The sequence below is a fragment of the Salmo salar genome, chromosome 20 (genome assembly GCF_965601325.2).
Source record: "Salmo salar chromosome 20, fSalSal1, whole genome shotgun sequence".
NCBI classification, from domain to species: domain Eukaryota; kingdom Metazoa; phylum Chordata; class Actinopteri; order Salmoniformes; family Salmonidae; genus Salmo; species Salmo salar.
The window spans coordinates 7462212-7482937 of record NC_138310.1 but is presented as its reverse complement, the minus strand read 5'-3'; the positions used below and the strand labels follow the sequence as shown (position 1 = coordinate 7482937).

The following is a 20726-nucleotide window of genomic DNA, read 5'->3' as shown; positions in this document are numbered from 1 at the left end:
GAATAATGTCTTCTGAGTTAACAAAAGCACCCCCTTTACACATAAACCAGCAAACCTGGTCCCAGATATGTTGTGCTCTTGCCTACACCTTATCACGGTGTGCTCTCCCAACCCAGTAATGGGCCCAGCTGTTCCAAGAGGCAGCATCCTTCTTATCATGTGTCATTGAAAGTGATGAAGACCACACTGGGATGAAGATTAACATAACCTAGAACCCGGGGAACCTCATTTATAAAACATTCACAGATTTGATCGTAAATTGTGCATATATAGAAATCCACACCAACAATAAAGATGTTTAATGAATCTTGAACTTATCATGAAAACATGCAATTTACATTTTTGTGATATATAAAGTAATAATGACGCTGAAGACAAACACCCAAATGTCTGTGCTCTTTTCCATCCCCCTGGCTGTTGTAAAAAGCAAGAAAAAATCATTTAAAAAACGCACAAGGAACATTTGTGTGCGAACCACTCTCCACACATTATTTTTGTGATGTATAAAGCAAGCATGCTTGTTTGTGACTAACACAACATTTTCCATTGGTGTAAAGACATAAATCAAATGTTCGGATATTTTAAGAAATCATCATAAGTAGAAATTGAGTATAAAAAAGTTAAGAGCATTTGATAGATGAGGCTCCAGAAACTATTATGCACAGGCTAGGTATACTTCACACCCGAACACTTAGCTCTGGTCAGATACGTTAATGTGAGTTCCAAAACATACACTAATGCCTAGGACCAGAGCTACATAACACCATGATAATACATGGAAAACTGAAACATCTTGACTGGCAGGGCTACTCAGTCACAGCAAAGACTACAAAAACCATACCGCTGTAGAAAACAAGTTTATTAGACAAATTATACACAGAAAGCTTTGCCACTTGCAACAGAGGCCTCAGTTTGTTCCGTTTGAATAATATGCAACACATACAACAAAATAGGCCTATATTAAATACTGCACATTATAATCAATTGAAAATTATCAAGTAATCCTGTACGTTCTATGTATGAAATAAAACATGTTACGGGCATAGCAAGTTGTGCATGCTTCTTTTTAAGAACTTGCCTCTGTTATTAACCAGCAAATCAAAATGAACTCAAGATGACATGAGAAAGCTTATGTGTGGGCTGGAACTGAGGGAAACCAAATGTATAGGGTGACTGCTAACTCAATGCTCATATATCTTTTTTTAAAAAACAAATATAGCATCAACATGTAAAATATACATATTTCATAATGTGTCTGTCATTAATAGTAAATAAAATGGCTTTAAACATTGTCTGTGTCCTATTGTCATTCAATAGCCATACTGTAGCTTAAGAAAAGAACATCTAGAATGCTTGCATCAAACACTGCTTCTGTTCTCTACGCACAACATTTGCGGTTTAGTCTTAAGATAACAAACTGAAAGCTCATTCTAAACAACAAACATTATTAAATATTAATACAGTGTTAGTGAAAAGGTTTGGTTCCTCTTTTCCCTTCACAAAATATATATTTTTTGACCCCCTCCCCCCCCAAACTGCACCTTAATGGCCTCATTTAAACAATTGGCACTTTAAAAAAGTTAGATAAACAGTACCCTTAACATTTAAGAAATGAAGAAAGATCTTTCAAAATGAATGCCATCAGCTCTACAGTTCCAATGGTAAGAAATCCTATTGAAGCAGGAAACTGGCAAGGTGAAGCCAGCCTGTGCTGATATGGCTTGTACTGAGGATGTTATCTGAAAGGGGTTCTCCTCACTCTGAGCTCAACTGTTTGCCTTTACAGGTACACAACAGTCAGTTGGTGGACTGGAGAATGAAATGTGACTTTTTTTCTTCTGACTGAGCCCTGGTAGAACTACAAATAAGGTTAACAAAAAAGTTGTTTGAATATGATTAATGATGCAAACCAGAGTAAGACTATAGCAGTCATTTAGCGCTTTACAAAATTGGTAGGGAAAAACAATGAGACGGCTCCAAACATTTATTTTTTGTGTGACTTTCTGACCAAACACATTCCACGGATTGAAATAGATTTTCAAAACAAATTCAATAAAATACATACAATAGCCTCAGCTGCTTTTTAAAGTCCTTTTTCTGTTGTCTTTTATCTCTGTTATTTTCAGTTCCTTTTCGTCCCTCTATGCATCTCTCAAGTGTTTGTTTAGAGGCTGAGGCGCTCACCTTGAAATAGACAGCACAGTACAGGTGAGAAAAGAATATCCAAACTACATACAATCAAATACAGGTCTATGGGCACTGGTACAGTGCAGTGGAATTGATGGAGCCTTATGTGCACAAAAATGGCGAAGCGTGCCCAGAGCTCAGACAGTGAGGTCTCAGTCTGCAGGGTAGTGGAGCTAATGGACACCCATTTTGGGGCAGATTTCAGATCTGGAGTACAGGCATTGATGATCAACACCAGAGAACTGAGTGGGATGGAGTCCCATACGGTGAAAGGCAAAGACAAGAACATCCTTCAAATGAGCATTGGGTTGTTGCCCAATTTGTGGGTCTCAAGAACAGAAAAGTGTTTTCTGTTGTAAAAAACAAATACATATCCTCCTTGTTGTGTCCAAAAGCTTCTTCAGAAAGGCAGTCCTCAAATGCCATGAAACGAAAAAGAGAAAACAGAGCCCCGTCACACCCAAAAGATCCCTAGACAACCATGAGAACGATGACAATAAAGCAAATATTCAAGTCCCCGACCTCCTCTCACCACCAGGTTTCAGCAGGAAAATCCCCCCCCCCCCCCCCCACCAAACAAAAGCAAAGCCCCTCAAAAAATCAGAACTGAAAAAGATTCCTATGTACATCGATTTTTTTTGAGTGTGTTTAATTTCATCTTTCTCTCGCTGTGTGGCCTACTCCTCCTTGTCTCATATGGACGTGCCCCGGTCTGGGTCGTTGCCGTAGCTGAAGTTGGGCTGGGGAGTGGGCTGGTAGGGTATGGAGGACATAGTCTTGATGGGGCTGCGGAAGAAGCCTCCGTTGGGGGCTCTCTGCCTGAAGGGCCCCCCAGTCCGGTGGTCCTGCACGGGACCGAAGGCGAAGCCCTGTTGGGCCTTGGCAGACAGGCTGCGGCTGAGGGTCTGGATCTGCTCGGGGATGAAGGTGGTGGTGGTGATGTGCGTGTTTCGGAAGTCGCTGATCTGCTCCAGGGCTTGCCGGTTGGCCGGCATAGAGTCCATGTCCAGTGGCGTCAGGTCAATGGAGGAGGTGGAGAACTGTTTGTGGGGGCTGTCGTCCTCTGCGCACAGGCTGTTAACCCGGCGGTGAAGGTGCTCCAGGTCAATCTCCTTATCATCCTGCAGGGGGGATAGGGTGCGCAGGAAAGGGGGCGAGGGGAGAGAGAGAGATGGCGGAGGACAGGGTCAAAGGAGAGTGAGGATAAAAGGGGGAGAAGGAGGTGGGAGAGGAAAAGGAGTGAAGGTTGTTAAAGGAGAAAAGTAGGAAAGGATAAAGGGGAGGACAGAGCGGAGTGACGGAACGGTGAGGTGATTGCAGAGGGGAAAGTGCATGAGTATGGTTGTCGATTGAGGAGTAGTGAGGACATCCATTGAGGGAGATCAGGGAAAAAAGTCAGAGGAGAGAAGGAGGAAACGAGGATTGATGAGCGAGGAGGAGAAGAGACCAATAGAGATTGACGAGCACAGAGGAAAATAGACAAAGATGGAGGGACAGTGAGATGAAATAAGAGTGAGATGGGATTGAAGTGATGGGCCGAAAGGGATAGGTGGGGTAGGTGGGCCGAAAGGGAGAGGTGGGCCGAAAGGGATAGGTGGGGTAAGGTAAGGAGATAAGGTAAGGAGAGGTAGGTAGGGACAGAGAAGTCTGAGCTGCAGTAAGGAGAACACACAAACAGACATATATCTACAGGGTCTACAGGGGGTTGCAGCTCCTCTGGAATCCAAACACACACTGCTAAAGGCAACGTGCTGTTAGATTTCAGCATGCCATGCCGAACAACCAATCAAGCATTAATATGGTCTTATTAATTACTGACCGCTCATTTTGGAGCAAGTCGGCGAGAAAATAGATTACAAATGCGACACAATGGTCAGATTAGGATTCAGTCATTTTTTTGCAACATGTTGCAACATTGTTGCGTAGGCATTACATGTGCGCAGATGCTTACATCTACACACTAGTTAAAGTGCAAGGTAGCTACATGTATTTAATCATTGGTTTTGTGAATACAGTTAGAGGGGAAAGGGGTTTACCCATCTTTCCCATGTGTTCATCTTGAACAAAAACTAGATTTGTAAAAAAGTGTGTGATACAGACATATAAATAGCACTACTACATCCACATAAAATGATTGGTTCACATCTTTGTGATGGTCACACTCAGAGAGGGGTTTCATGCTTGTGCTGAGAGGAAAGATGCAAGATGATTGTGTCCCTTGTGGGGGAACAGGGAGTGGGGTACCGTTGGATGGAGGTGGAGGAACACATAGCGCTTACTCCATTTTGGGAGAGGGTATCCCCGGTGGTGGGTACAGACACAGAGTCACTGACAGAGCTACTGACCATGTGGCGTGGAGTGGGGTCTTGCCCCGGTTACCCTCTCCGTCTCAGAGGGGGAGGGGGCAGGAGGGGTTACTGTTTGTGGTGATCTGGTCATGCCACACACCCAGGAGTGGGGGATTGAGGAAGGAGGGGTGGTTGAAAGTAAAGGAACGAGGAAGGAGGTAGTGAGAGAAAAACAGTGAGTGACAGAGGGCCAGTCAGTTGACTGCTAGAGCCAGGTTGCCTTATGGGTAACTACCGTACGACGAGAGGACCGGCCTGTTGGATCAACTGAAGAGGGTTATGTGTAGCAGCACTTTGCTAACACACGAAGCAAAATGTAAGACAGAGTTAATAAGTGTTCTAAGCGATTGGCCTCTGTTTCAATCAGATGTGTAGGCTTTCATTTTGGGGGGGGGGGGAACTCATTCACGTTTGAGTGGCTCACTTTCATTCATATGAATTGAAATGTACAGATCCGCACTGCAGACCTTAGCTAAACATGCATTTCTATAGAGCATAACATGCACCTGTTAACCCATTACATGACTGCACACTAAACCGTATTATGCTTGTTCGGAGAGAGCATGCTGCAAGCCCTCTAGTGGAGGAAAGGCATCATAGCTCACATATTGGCAGGCAGTGCCAGTGACTAGAAATGTCATCAATGCGATAGTTTTGTTGTTGTCAGCAGAAAAGCAATAAATATGACAATCTGGGTTGTATTCCACAACCGAATGGTTTGAGTTAGCTCTAACAAGAATCTCACAGCATCCGCTCCTATTTAAAGCTTCTGTCATAGGTATAACCTGGAGGTGGGAGGAGAGGCAGCGGTCATTCTTATTTTAGGGACGAGTTGGGAGGGATCGTCGTTGGGTTCAACCCTGTGCTGGACGATCAAGGCACATGGGATGTCACAGCATGCGGGTAACTGGGGATAATGGGGGGAGGGGGCAGTCCTGAGAGTGGTGAGAGGGATGTCGTGATGGGGGTCATGTTGGTGGTGGCACGGTTCAGCTTGCCTGGCGGAAGTGCCATGGGCCTGTGTCTGTGTATGTGTGTTTGTGGGTGTTTGTGCAAGGACAGAGAGACAGCGGCAGACAGACGTACAGACGGACAGAGAAAGGATGAGAGCAGGCAAATGGGAGGATGGGGGAGGGATTTTGTCGGAGGAGAGGCGGGGGTGAATAGAAAAGACAGCACAGTCAGCCCATACAAAAACACACACACACACACACACACTCTGTGGGTTTTTTTTTTTATGTCCGAGGAGGAGCCTTCGAAGATATACCTGGAAGGGTGAAAAATGGCATTTTGTATTGCTCTCCCTCGCCCGCTTTACCCTCAACACAGTGTACTTATCTACAAAACAAAACCAAAAGGGAATGAGAGCTTGAAGCCAGCAGGGACAGTAAATCAGACATGATCAAACATTTTGTGCTCAACATTGTGAACAAAGTGGCCGTCCATTGTGTGTAGTGTCCAATACTCCTTAGCCACCCTCCCTTCCTTTATCATTACACACTGTATGTAGCAAGATAGATCCACTACCCACCACCCACCACCCAAACGACTCCAAGTAACATCAACGTCTGTGGTACATGTATATAGCCACAGAAGCACAGTCATACAATATAGCAGCAAAGGAGATGCATTGGTGGACAGAGGATAAGGATTTACTGTAGTATTGCCTTTGTGCTATTCTATAACTGCCCTGTACTATGTCATGTATTTTACGTTTTGTGTGGACCCCAGGAAGAGTAGCTGCTGAATGAGTAACAGCTAATAGAGATCCTAATAAACTTAACTAAACTGGTTAAAAGACCGAGTGGGCCATACTGTGTGTAGCCTATATTACTGTTGTGCCTATGAGCAAGGGACCTATCCCAACACTAACATGAACTAATGTATGTTCTAGATATGTCAAAATGCATCTGCCAATCTGTTTGTGTTGGAAATGAATCCTGCAACATTGAAGGATTGAAATGCTTTCATTTAAGAGACCTCCAATACCCAAATCCTATATCAGCTTGGAGGGTAGAGTTTAGTAAAGCCTCATTGGAGTGTGTGACCAGTAGTAGAGGACTAACTCTACTGAACTCTATTCATGACATGGATGCCTCATCACCATGTTAATCATTACACAACACATCCCACAACACAACAAAACACAACACAGAGACGCAACACAGAAACACTAACAGTGATCACATAGAAGCAGAGGCCTGAACAGGGACAGGCCTCTAAAACATTGGGATGAACAGTATGTAGCGTTCACGTACCAGAGACACAAACGCAGCTCGTCCCCAGGCAGCTAACGTGGCTTTGGGTTGGAGCTCAGTGGGAGCTGTGTGTTTGTGGACCGTGAGTGTGTGTGTGTGTGTTTGTTCCCATAGAGTAATAATACATTATTATGATTATTTCTATTGTTGAATCTTTAGGTGACACATTTTTCTGATTGCAACTGATGAAGGAAAAGGAGAATGGAAGTATTGGAAATCATCGAGGCGTTATGCAAAACAGACAACAAACGGGACAGCTTCCAGGGAGAGACAGCCTACAGGGAGGAGGTGAGGGCTCTGGGAGTGTGGTGCCTGGAAAACAACCTCTCACTCAACGTCAACATAACAAAGGAGATGGTCGCGGACTTCAGGAGACAGCAGAGGGTGCACCCCCCTATCTACATCGACGGGACCGCAGCGGAGTAGGTGGCAAACTTCAAGTTCCTTGGCGTACACATCACTGACAAAATTAAATGGACCACCCACACAGACAGTGTGGTGAAAAAGGCGCAACAGCGCCTCTTCAACCTCAGGAGGCTAAAGAATTTGGCTTATCACCTAAAACCCTCACAAAAGTTTACAGATGCACAATTGAAAGCATCCTGTCGGGCTGTATCACCGCCTGGTATGGCAACTGCACCGCCCGCAACCGCAAGGCTCTCCAGAGGGTGGTGCGGTCTGCTGATAGCATTACAGGGGGCAAACTACCCGCCCTCCAGGACACCTACAGCACCGGATGTCACAGGAAGGCCAAAAGGATCATCAAGGACATCAACCACCTGAGCCACTGCCTGTTCACCCCGCTATCATCCAGAAGGCGAGGTCAGTACAGGTTTCATTCAAAGAGGAACACTAGCTTAATTGCAACAAGCCTAATGCTTGATATCATTCTACTGATAGCAGCTGTGACATTCCTCAGTGTTTGTTGGTCTGTGTATGCTTGTATGCACGTTGTAAGCTTGTTGTATGTCTGTCTGTGTGTGAGAGAGCTAGGGAGCATTCCTTACAGTACATAGCGCACTACATTTGACCGTATGGTTTCAAGCCCTGGTCGAAAGTAGTGCACTATAAAGGAAATAGGGTTCCATTTGGGACGAAGCCTATATTGAGGACTGGAGGGAAGGGCTATCCCTAATGAGAAAGGGCAGTAGTGCAGTATATTGAGGAAGCTGATGGCTCCTAGTGATATCGTCTTGACTGCAGACACACTGGGTCACTCTGACACACTGCACCGGGCCCAGCAGGATGTGACCTCAGCACCACCACCCTGCCGACCGTAACCACGGTCCGTAACCACAGTCACCAGCGTCGCTGTGGGCCATGGGCAGGGTGAAGTGTAGGGCTCAACTAAACAACATGGCTAAGACACCTCTACTTTTACCATGGCAGCTTTATGCTACCACTACAACTCTTAGATTCCCGAAAATGGTATTAAGTTCAAAGTTTATAACGCAGCACTCTATATCCAGTTTTATGTGAATTCGCCAAATCAGTTCAATATTCAAAGAGGATGAGGGCTCGCAACAGATCAGTACTACCCAGCTTTTTACAAAACTCACTCTTTAAAATCAATACCATGCAAATAGTTTTTTTTTTTAACAACGCAACCAATATCCATGCGGTACCTAACCAAAGTAAAGGGCGATTTTGATAGGACTACTTGAGTGCTAAATTAAGTGATGTGAAAATCACATTGATTTCTCAACGCTCTCCATTACAAAGACCTTGAACCCCAGGCACCGACACACTGGTCAGTCAGGGTCCCTGTATTGAAGGTTAATAAAGATGGCAGGGGGCTACTGGGCTTCTTTGTATATGACCACTGGCCAGACAGGCTCACTAGTTAACCTGACACATGAAAGCTGTTGTGAGTGCAGGGGGTCATGGGTAGGGGGTAGAGGGGGATAGAAAGCTGGGGTGGGGTGCTATGATGGGGAACAGACTTGAGACGACACAGGCCTCACTGCCTTGATCAAAAGCTTTCATTATTGTCGAGCTGAAACAGGCGTTCTGTTGAGCACTCGGCTTCCTGTGGCGTGGCTACGATGTCGTGACCCAGTCAACAACACACAGACACCAGCTGAGAGGACAGAATAGGAGGGGATAGGAGAGGTGGGAAGGGAAGGGAAGGAGAGGAAAGCATGGCAGAGGGGTTATTGATGAGGGTGTGTGCATGGTTGATTGTGGCTTGATAGGTGGGTTGAGAGGGATCTCAACAACATAGGAAATGAAATGTGAAATTAAAAAATGTACAATGTTAATGGAGTAAACTATTATTTTAGCGGTAAACTGACCCTCATTCTAAGATTTACTTTGCTTTATTGCAAAATGCATTTTCAAAATAATTATCCTAAATTAGTGCCACTCCATGGCTTGATTTAATTTGTGATTCTAATTTATACATGACTAATGAACACTAAACTGGGCATGACAATATTTATTTTCCATAATTGCATTACTCGCTGCTCGTTCGTACATTTGCATTTCATATCAGCTTTGCTGAGTAGGATTTCACAGTCCTCGAGATTCAGGGACAATCATTTCCATAACCACTTTGCTTGGGTCTGGAAGTGATAAAAACGCCTTGGCTATACCTACCTGCTCATTAGGTGGACGAATGGAAGAAGAGATATGACAGAAAGAGAGATAGGAAAGATAAATGATTGTGCTATGCATGGCTGTACCTTGTTAGCAATCAAATGTACAGGGGATATCAAAATTCAATACAGCCCTTTTACATTGGATACGTTTCTGTTTCAAGCTGGTGCGCCTTCTTCTCTATGACTCTATGGGGTTGTTAACACAAGAGTCTGCTTTTATGTGTCTGTCCCGAAACGGACTGGACAGAGACACAAATGCCAGATGGACTGGTCTATCTTTAGCCTAGTGGGCCTGTCTAAATTGGGGTTTTGCGCAGAATGGTCCTTATTTGAGGGCCTTGAGGAAGAAAATTAACCAGTTTCTTAGAAATGCCTGCACTGATTTCTGGTCCCAGTCTGTCCCTGTCTCTGTCTGGGTTAGTGCATGCTGGAGCAATCCCATAGGCTGCCTTTATACGGCCTTAAATATGTGGCATAAAAAATACCTTATCTTCGAGGAATCAGACTTTCATGGAAACATTTAGATAGCCACATTCCAAATGCAGTTTAAAGAGAACTGTTTGTCTTTTGAGTGAGTAACTGTTGCTGCAATTGATGATGCTCATGGTGGTTTAAGCCCTGAAACCATGACCATTCTAGTCAGTGTAGCTTGTGTGAGCTTCCGGACCCTTTCGTTTTTATAGATTTTACAAATACACTTGAAACTGGTGACATTTTACCCAAACCCCCTCATATACTACAGTGTGTGTGCGTCCCAAATGGCACCCTATTCCCTATGTAGTGCACTACTTTTGACCAGACTTGTATGGACCCTGGTTGTCCTTGTCAAAAGTAGTGCACTACATAGAGAACAGATTGCCATTTGGGACGCATCCTATGTCATGTGCAGTCACAGCAACAGATGTCAGTTAAATTGATGATACAGTATCTTCTAAAAAGAGGTTTGTTCCCACGCCTTATGTAGTTCCAGTGGCATAGATGGAAAACCCTGGAGTGTGCCGGAGTTTCACTGTGTTCATCTTATCAAACGCCAAATGTTTATTTATTGTCCGTCCTAACCAGCTAGCCAGGGACAGCTTTGACACCACAGCAAGGGACAGACCACTTGACTGACAGGTTAACGACAGCTCTCCTGACTACGTACAAACATCTGTTACATCATGACACTGACACCATGTACAGTAGACATGACAACCATGACATACATCCGGAAAACAGAGTGTTCAAGTCAAGTGTTACCGAGACCCCCAGACACAGACCCCCACAACCACCCTGGCCTCCCCCAGCTCCTCACCTCTTTGGAGGGGACTCGTGAGCCCTTCCTCCTTGTCCACCAGGTCTCCACCATGGCGATGAGACAGGAGAGCACCACACCCGCTGCCAGCACGCAGAACACGCCGGCAAAGCTGTGGATGTCCAGGGCGCTGCCGCGGTGTTTGGTGTGCACCGCAGAGTACAGGTCACACGGGCTGTCCTGGGGCCACCACTTCAGCTTCAGGATGTCCATGTCCCCGTTCTGCTGCAGCTCCAGGATCCTGACACACACACACACACACACAGATAGACGCACACACACGCGCACATGCACGCACGGACAGACAGACAGATGCGCGCACACAGATACACACACAAACAAATTGAGTACAGATGTGTTATTGTCTGCAGGTGTATACAGGAATAGGGCAATATCTACATTTCATTCAGATTGGCCTGCATCACATTTTCTTCATTTTTCTTTAATCTACTTCCCCTGATGAGTAAGTAGCTTAGACTCAGAGCCATATTTATTAGGTACACCCATCTAGTACTGGGTCGGACCCCCCTTCGGGACACAAGGTGTGACATTCAAACGCTGCTCAATTGGTATCAAGGGACCTAACATGTGCCAGGAAAACATTCCCCACACCATTACACCACCACCACCACCAGCCGGTACAGTTGACACCAGGCAGGATGGGGCCATGGACTCATGCTGCTTACGCCAAATCCTGACTCAGCCATCAGCATGACTCATCAGGAACCGGGATTCATCGGAACAGGCAATGATTTTCCACTCCTCAATTGTCCAGTGTTGGTGATCACGTGCCCACTGGAGCTTCTTCTTCTAGTTTGTAGCTGATAGGAGTGGAACCCGGTGTGGTCGTCTGCTGCAATAGTCCATCCATGACAAGGACTGACGAGTTGTGCGTTTCCGAGATGCCATTCTGCACATCAGTGTTGTACTGCGCCGCTAGGTAGCCTAGTGGTTAGAGTGTGGGATCAGTAACTGAATGGTTGCTGGATCAAATCCCTGAGCTGTCAAAATCTGTTGTTCTGAACAAGGCAGTTAACCCACTGTTCCCTGGTAGGCTGTCATTGTAAATAATAATTTGTTCTTAACTGACTTGCCTAGTTAAATTCAAAAATATATATTTGCCTGTTGGTGGCCCACCTGTTAGCTTGCACAATTCTTCACATTCTCCTTCGACCTCTCTCATCAACGAGCTGTTTTTGCCCACAGGACTGCCGCTGACTGGATGTTTTTTGTTAATCGCACCATTCTCGGTAAACCCTAGACACTGTCGTGCATTAAAAGCCCAGGAGGCCGGACATTTGTGAGATACGCCTGGCACCGACGTTCATAACACGCCCAAAGTTGCTTAGGTCACTCGTTTTGCAACATTCTAACGTTAAATTGCATAGTAATTCAGAGTATGTGCAGACCAGCTGGGCTGGACTGTTAACGGACATATTCTATCTCTCCCTATCGCAGTCTGTTTTCCCCACTTGCTTCAAGATGTCCACCATTGTTCCTCTACCCAAGAAAGCAAAGGTAACTGAACTAAATGACTATCGCCCCGTGGCACTCACTTCTGTCATCATCAAGTGCTTTAAGAGGCTAGTTAAGGATCATCTGACCTCCACCTTACCAGACACCCTAGACCCACTACAATTTGCATACAGCAGATCCACTGATGGTGCCGTCGCCCTGCACACTGTCGTATTCCATCTGGACAAGAGGAATACCTATGTAAGAATGATGTTCATTGACTACAGCTCAGCTTTCAACACCATAATGCCCTCCAAGCTCATCACTAAGCTTGGGGCCCTGGGTCTGAACCCGGCCCTGTGCAACTGGGTCCTGGACTTCCTGACGGGCCACCCCCAGGTGGTGAAGTTTGGCAACCACACCTCCGCTACGCTGATCCTCAACACAGGAGCCCCACATGGGTGCATGCTCAGCCCCCTCCTGTACTCCCTGTTTACCCATGACTGCTAGGCCATGCACGTCTCCAACTCAATCGTCAAGTTTGCAAACGACACAACAGTGGTAGGCCTGATTACCAACAACAACAAGACAGCCTACAGGGAGGTGGTGAGGGCCCTGGCAGAGTGGTGCCAGGAATACAACAACCTTATTTTAGTCTAGACAGAGGCATACAAACTGAGAGTACAAAACATAGACTGACATAGACTGACCAGGTGAAAGCTATGATCCCTTACTCATGTCACTTAAATCCACTTCAATCAGTGTAGATGAAGGCGAGGAGACAGGTAAAAGAAGGATTTTTGAACATTGAGACATTTGAGACATGGACTGTGTGTGTGCCATTCAGAGGGTGAATGGGAAATACCAAATATTTAAGTAACTTTGATAGTAGGTGCCAGGCGCACCAGTTTGAGTGTGTCAAGAACTGCAACACTGCTGGGTTTTTCACACTCAACAGTTTCTCGTGTGTATCAAGAATGGTTCACCACCCAAAGGACACCCAGCCAATTTGACACAACTGTGGGAAGCATTGGAGTCAACATGGGCCAGCATCCCCGTGGATCGCTTTCGACACCTTGTAGAGTCCATGCCATATAAATGACTCTGGCTAAAATAAGGTTTTTGTATTGTAGAGTCCATGCCCTTGTAGAGTCCATGCCTTTGTAGAGTCCATGCCATATATATGACTCTGGCTAAAATAAGGTTTTTGTATTCAAAGGCAAGCACTGAGTATGATTCATGTCATTCACATTGTATGATGATCTGAGGGGTGAATCTCAATTGTATTTCCTGGATTCCTCGCATCCTCTCTCCTCACCTCATTCTCAAAACACATTCGAGGTCAGAGAAGAAACCTTGACTCTTCTCCTCCAATGCGAGGGAGGACACTAGGAATCAAGAAAATACATGAGATTCACCCTGATTCTCTGCAGTTGTTTGAATGGTCCTCAAACACTAGAGGGCAATATCGGACAAATAATGATGCCACTGACTGACAGCTGTATGAACCTGTCAAAATAATTATAAGAAATATGAATATGTTTTGCAGCAGAGTGTTATTACTTTTCTCTAATGACATTATGCTGTCCAGCTAAGCAAATGAACAATGACATCCAATAAAACCCTCAAAGGTTGATTGGAGCCTTCTGTTAATTTACAGAACTATATTTCAGAGGTCTGGCTTGCGGTATTGCAGGAAACAAAATGAACAGCACACACACACACACACACACGGACAAAGACACACGAGTGACTTGAATGACAACACTTATCTTTGACTGTGCCTCTACAAAGTTTAACAAATAAAAATGCTGCCAAAGTATCTCAAATGCAAATGTAGTGTAATGGCAGTTTACATAATTGTAGAAAGAATAATAGCAGAGAAGCGCATCTTATTTCAATAACATATAATTCTCTATTATAGACATTATTTTAACATCTTTAACCTCTGCTACATAGGCACATATAGAATTGTAAGGTCTTATTTGGGATTACTGTTGGGAGACTAAGGGATCTTATTTAGATAAGGCCCACATAATCGATGACTCAGATGTTGGCTCAGACGGAATGAAAAAGAGGAATACATGCTAGTGAAACGTCCAATCAGAAACAGAGACTTGATAAGTTGTAGACCATACTATCTACCTAGAGAGTTTTCATCTGTATTTTTTGTAGCTGTCTACATACCACCACAGACCGATGCAGGCACTAAGACCACACTCAACGAGCTGTATACCGCCATAAGCAAACAGGAAAACGCTCCTCCAGAGGCAGCGCTCCAAGTGGCCGGGGACTTTAATGCAGGGAAACTTAAATCTGTTTTACCTCATTTCTATCAGTATGTTAAATGTGCAACCAGAGGTGAAAAAAACTCTAGACTACCTTTGCTCCACACACAGAGACACATACAACTCTCCCTCGCCCTCCATTTGGGAAATCTGACCAGAATTCTATCCTCCTGATTCCCGCTTACAAGCAAAAATTTAAGCAGGAAGCACCAGTGACTCGGTCAATAAAAAAAAGTGGTCAGATGAAGCAGATGCTAAGCTACAGGACTGTTTGCTAGCATAGACTGGAATATGTTCCGGGATTCTTCCGACGGCATTGACGGCTTCATCAATAAGTGCATCGATGACGTCGTCCCCACAGTGACTGTACGTACATACCTCAACCAGAAGCCATGGATTACAGGCAACATCCGCACTGAGCTAAAGGCTAGAGCTGCCGCTTTCAAGGAGCGGGAAGATTCCAAGAAGTCCCGCTATTCATCATCAAACAGGCAAAGCGTCAATACAGGACTAAGATCGAATCATACTACACCGGCTCTGACGCTAGTCGGATGTGGCAGGGCTTGCAAACTATTATTGTACTACAAAGGGAAGCACAGCCGAGAGCTGCCCAGTGACACGAGCCTACTAGACGAGCTAAATTACTTCTATGCTCGCTTCGAGGCAAGTAACACTGAAACATGCATGAGAGCACCAGCTGTTCCAGACGACTGCGTGATCACGCTCTCCGCAGCCGATGTGAGTAAGACCTTTAAACAGGTCAACATTCACAAGGCCGCAGGGCCAGACGGATTACCAGGACATGTACTCCGAGCATGCGCTGACCAACTGGCAAGTATCTTCACTGACATTTTCAATCTCTCCCTGTCTGAGTCTGTAATACCAACATGTTTCAAGCAGACCGCCATAGTCCCTGTGCCCAAGAACACTAAGGTAACCTGCCTAAATTACGTCCGACCTGTAGCACTCACGTCTGTAGCCATGAAGTGCTTTGAAAGGCTGGTCATGACTCACATCAACACCATTATCCCAGAAACCCTAGACCCACTCCAATTTGCATACCGCCCCAACAGATACACAGATGATGCAATCTCTATTGCACTCCACACTGCCCTTTCACACCTGGACAGAAGGAACACCTATGTGAAAATGCTGTTCATTGACTACAGCTCAGCGTTCAACACCATAGTGCCCTCAAAGCGCATCACTAAGCTAAGGACCCTGGGACTAAACACCTCCCTCTGCAACGGGATCCTGGACTTCCTGACGAGCCACCCCTAGGTGGTAAGGGTAGGTAACAACACATCCGCCACTCTGATTCTTAACACGGGGCCCCTCAGGGGTGCGTGTTCAGTCCCCTCCTGTACTCCCCGTTGACTCATGACTGCACAGCCAGGCACGACTCCAACACCATCATTAAGTTTGCCGATGACACAAAAGTGGTGTTCCTGATCACCAACAATGACAAGACAGCCTGTAGGGAGGTTATCAAAGACCTGGCCGTGTGGTGCCAGGACAACAACTTCTCCCTCAATGTGATCAAGACTAAGGAGATGATTGTGGACTACAGGAAAAGCAGGACCGAGCACTCCCCCATTCTCATCGACGTGGCTATAGTGGAGCAGGTTGAGAGCTTCAAGTTTCTTGGTGTACAAATCACCAACAAACTAACATGGTCCAAGCACACCAAGACAGTCGTGAAGAGGGCACAACAAAACCTATTCCCCCTCAGGAGACATGGGTCCCCAGATCCTCAAAAGGTTCTACAGCTGTACCATCGAGAGCATCTTGACTGGTTACATCACTGCCTGGTATGGCAACTGCTTGGCCTCCGACCGCAAGGCACTACAGAGGGTAGTGCGTATGGCCCAGTACATCACTGGGGCCAAGCTTCCTGCCATCCAGGACCTCTATACCAGGCGGTGTCAGAGGAAGGCCCAAAAAATGGTTTAAGACTCCAGCCACCCTAGTCATAGACTGTTCTCCCTGCTACCGCATGGCAAGCAGTAGCGGAGCGCCAAGTCTAGGTCCAAGAGGCTTCTAAACAGCTTCTACCCCCAAGCCGTAAGACTCCTGAACATCTAATCAATTGGCTACCCAGACTACTTGCATTGCCCCCCTTTTACTGTGCTGCTACTCTCAGTTATTATCTATGCATAAGTCACTTTAATAACTCTACCCACGTGTATGTATTACCTCAATTATCTCGACTAACCGGTGCCCCCCGCACATTGACTCTGTACCGGTAACCCCTGTATATTGCCTCGCTATTGTTATTTTACTGCTGCTCTTTAATTATTTGTTGCTTTATTTCTCACATGTTTAGGTATTTTTCTTAAAACTGCATTGTTGGTTAAGGGCTTGTAAGTAGGCATAAGTAAGCTCTACACCTGTTATATTCGGCTCATGTGACAAGTACAATTTGATTTGATATTGGAAGAAATGTCATCTTGATTAATCAAAGTCGGTCTGAAGTTTGAGCTCGACGATTGATACTGTAGTTGTTATGCCGCCGACAAAGACAGGTCCGAAAAGGAAAATAATGGAAAGAGGGATTGCACCGAATCTAATAGAATGGAATGAGGGAGATACCTCGGTTATCAAAATGCAGACAGCAATTCCATCAAACATATTCAATTCCATCAATCTCGGAAGTCATCCAAGTGCTAAGATTTTTCAAGTATGGGTTTTTGCTTGCTTTTCAATATTTCAGAATACTTCATTGTCCTTTATTTCCCTTACAGTGCACAGAAATGTGTGTTTTGCTTTTTAACCCAACCCCCCGTCACACGCACGCACACAGACACATTCGACAGATGCATTTTAGTAGCTTAAAAGAAAAGAACTGGAAAAAAAGGTATTATACTTTAGAGTAAACAAAATACTTGAGATCGTGGCCAAAGAAGCTTGGTCAATGTGGAAAGCTACCCTAAGAGCTTAGTCGTTTATCACTGCTTTCATGCACTAATTGGAGTAATATGATAACATTTTTTTCTGTATGTTTTATCTCTGTGGAAATGTTGCTCTTTTACTGCCATATTTTGCTCCAAAACAGACATATCACATCAAGTTGTCAATTTACATTTTAGTAATTTAGCAGACGCTCTTATCCAGACCGACTAGGGTTAAGTGCCTTGCTCAAGGGCACATCGACAGATTTTTCACCTAGTCGGCTAGGGGATTCGAACCAGTGACCTTTCGGTTACTTGCCCAACACTGTTAACTGCCACCTCATGTAGTATATACAGAATAAGGCATGTTTTTATTTATATAAAACATTATTTATTCTATTGCAACTACTATTAAGATCTGTGTCCTATGCATCTGGTGTACTCACAGCACACTGTGACTTCCAAATAGAATAAAAGCTTTTTTCCACTATGTGTTTCCATTAGCTACCATGAGCCACACACAGGCAATACAAAAGAGGCGCCCCCTCCTCACCCCAATTATACTGTATATGTCACCGCACTGTAAGATGGAGTGATGGAGCGGGAACGGAGCAATGGAGGGCTTGCGTTCCCCCTGGCCCTGTGCAGTGGTGACAGGAGGTATCGCCCAACAGATGAGCTCCAAATGGGACTAGAGAAATGTCACCTCCAAGGTGACTGGATGGCTGATCTGGGCCTGTACACAATAAGAACAGCCTTGTCCCTCTCAACCACCGTGTCATTCTAGTGACTGGATCAGGGGTTCATCAATGTGTCACTTGGGGTTAGTTATAAAATGTGTGCGTGTGTGTGTGCGCAGTAGGTTGGTTGGTGTTGTCCTCTTTCAGGCTCTGCATGACCTGGGCTGTAGAGAACTCTGAATAGTGACCTAGCTCTAGTCCATAGCCAATTGTAACGGGGGGATTTCTCTTACTCATGCTCTCTGGTGACAACACATGCACACACACTCCATGACATCACTTCATGACATCACAGTGTTGCTGAGGAGTTCCGTGTTGTTAGGCCAAGCTCTCATTCCAGGAAAATGATCTAATGTCACACCATATAATGTATGCAGTCTACTGACATGTTTCTATCACTGGAGGTAGGTGGGAAGTTCTGTACCCTACCAGCTCTCACAGTCTCACGTCAGAATTAGACGTCCATCCATGTTTCTCAAACGTCAAATTTCGAAGATGTTCCAAAGGTTTGGGATAGGCTTAAAACCAAAATATAAAAAAATAACTACTTTCTATTGCTGGATTCGAACTTGGAATCAGAGGCAGATGCTTACACCCATCCCTGTCCACAACACTCTGGCAAAACCGAAACCTACTTGAAGGTAACACTGTTGCCCCTAGTGGCCGTTTCCACGTCATCTCCCGACGTCCTCAGACCTGGAAAGACGTCAAAAACTGACTTGTATCACGGGTAACCTGGCTGCTGTACCAACCAGCCTATCTGCCTCCTGGGCTCTGCATGGCGATTAGTGTGGACTACTGGAGCTGTTGCCAAGGCAACCGGCTGCTGCAGAAATGATCATACGTTATTAGGTGGTTTTGATAGGACTAAAGGGAAGACAAGAAAAAAAGAAAAGAAAAGAAAAAAGGAACAGCAGAAATTCCACGGTGATGCAAACAAACTATAACATCTGAGATGCAACATTTCAGTTGAACACAGACAAAGGCACATAAAACCCACATTCAAAGACACACACACACACACGTGATAAATCTGGGGTCCAGAGTCTTTAAACCAGAATTGTGTCTCAGGTTCGTATTCATAGGCAAATTGCTTCTCACGCAGACAGATCATTTATAGAAGGTACTCTTGGGCCCCAGACATCTTCTATATCAGGAGTTTGAGCTACTCCCCTCAGGTTGACAATACTGGGCACCAGGGCATAAAAATAATAGAGCCAAACAATTGTTTATCCCAGAGGCAATAAGGCTTCTAAATGACAAACACTAGTAGGTCCAGCAGGCAGGCAGACCTTTAGTTGATACTGTAGTCCAATGTTCCCCAGCTCCAGTCCTCGAGTACCCCCGACAGTACACATTTTTGTGCTGTTGGGGGTGGACAAACGCACCTGATTCAACTAATCGAGGGCTTGATGATTAATTGGCAAGTGTGCTTGTCCAGGACTACAAAAAGTGTGTACCATTGGGGGTACTCAAGGACCGGAGTTGAGAAACACTGCTGTAGTCGATAGTGTACGAATGTGTATTGTGTTCAGAATAATTAGGATTCCCACATGAACTGCACTTTGTCTACCCACATTGGTTGTATTTACTGTTTGTAATAATTGTTTATTGCCTTTTGTCTATGCTTGATATGTATGTGTTTAATGTACGCACAGAGCTGCATACAAAATGTTCCCATGTGGATAATAAATTCATTATCTTATCGTATTCTGCCCTTATCTTATCTCTAGTTATAACCTATGCAAAAGGGTGCAAACTTGTTCCATTGCATCCCAAACTTTATAAGACACAATTCAATCTGACAAAAATAGCAAAAACAGGAAATGGTAGTATGTTCCATCTGGGAGAATTTCTGACAACATGATTACACAATGTCAAAAGGAGGAGAGGAGAGAAACTGTTCTAAAATGAGCCCCTTGCATAAAGTGCACTCTGAGTAGCAACTCCTTAAAATGAGGACAATGGAGTCGTGATGGCCATGGTACTAATCCCACACAGCCAGCCAAACTGTATTCTCACTGTCTGACTGCTACCTCCAAAGAGCTTGTCTTCACAATGCCACTCATGCCCATTCCAGATTCACAGTCACAAGTCATCATAATTAGTGGTACAATTACGGCACTACAATAATCGAATCATACAAAGCGGTATGAGAGGGGAAAAGAGTCCAGAGAGCTTCAAGTTTTATTAGTCGTATGTATGGGATAAGCATGGTATACGGTGTACAGTCCAATGAAATGCTTACTTGCAGGTTCCTTCTCAATAATTTAATTTTACCTTTATTAACTAGGCAAGTCAGTTAAGAAAAAAATATTATTTACAATGACAGCCTAGGAACAGTGGGTTAACTGCCTTGTTCAGGAGCAGAACAACAGCTTTTTACCTTGTCAGCTTGGGGATTTGATCAAGCAACCTTTTGGTTAGTGGCCCAATATGCTAACCACTAGGCTACCTGCCCCCCAAATGCATGAACAATAAGAAATAGTACAAAATAAGAATACGAATAGAAAGCAAATAGCTAACTACCTAACTGCATAGCACGTTTGGTGATGAATACAAATCTCCACTACATTTGCAATATTTTTGCATCTAGCTGATCAAATCTCAGTCAGCTGCAAGAATATGATTTCTAGAACTTTGAACAAATCCCTATATAACAAAC

General features: G+C 44.8%; 1 protein-coding gene across 2 annotated transcripts in view; it reads right to left on the bottom strand.

Moving 5' to 3' along the window:
- Positions 1-840: 840 nt before the first annotated feature.
- Positions 841-20726, bottom strand: part of LOC106580171 (glutamate receptor ionotropic, delta-2) — a 609807-nt gene continuing 589921 nt past the window's right edge. Inside the window, exons 15-16 of one of the 2 annotated variants that reach the window (XM_014160933.3) lie at positions 10688-10928; positions 841-3308 (exon numbers count right to left, since the gene is read on the bottom strand). In XM_014160933.3, coding sequence (XP_014016408.1) covers positions 2880-3308; positions 10688-10928 — 670 coding nt within the window. In that variant the 3' untranslated portion in view covers positions 841-2879. The other variant, XM_045704300.2, reaches the window with a different exon arrangement.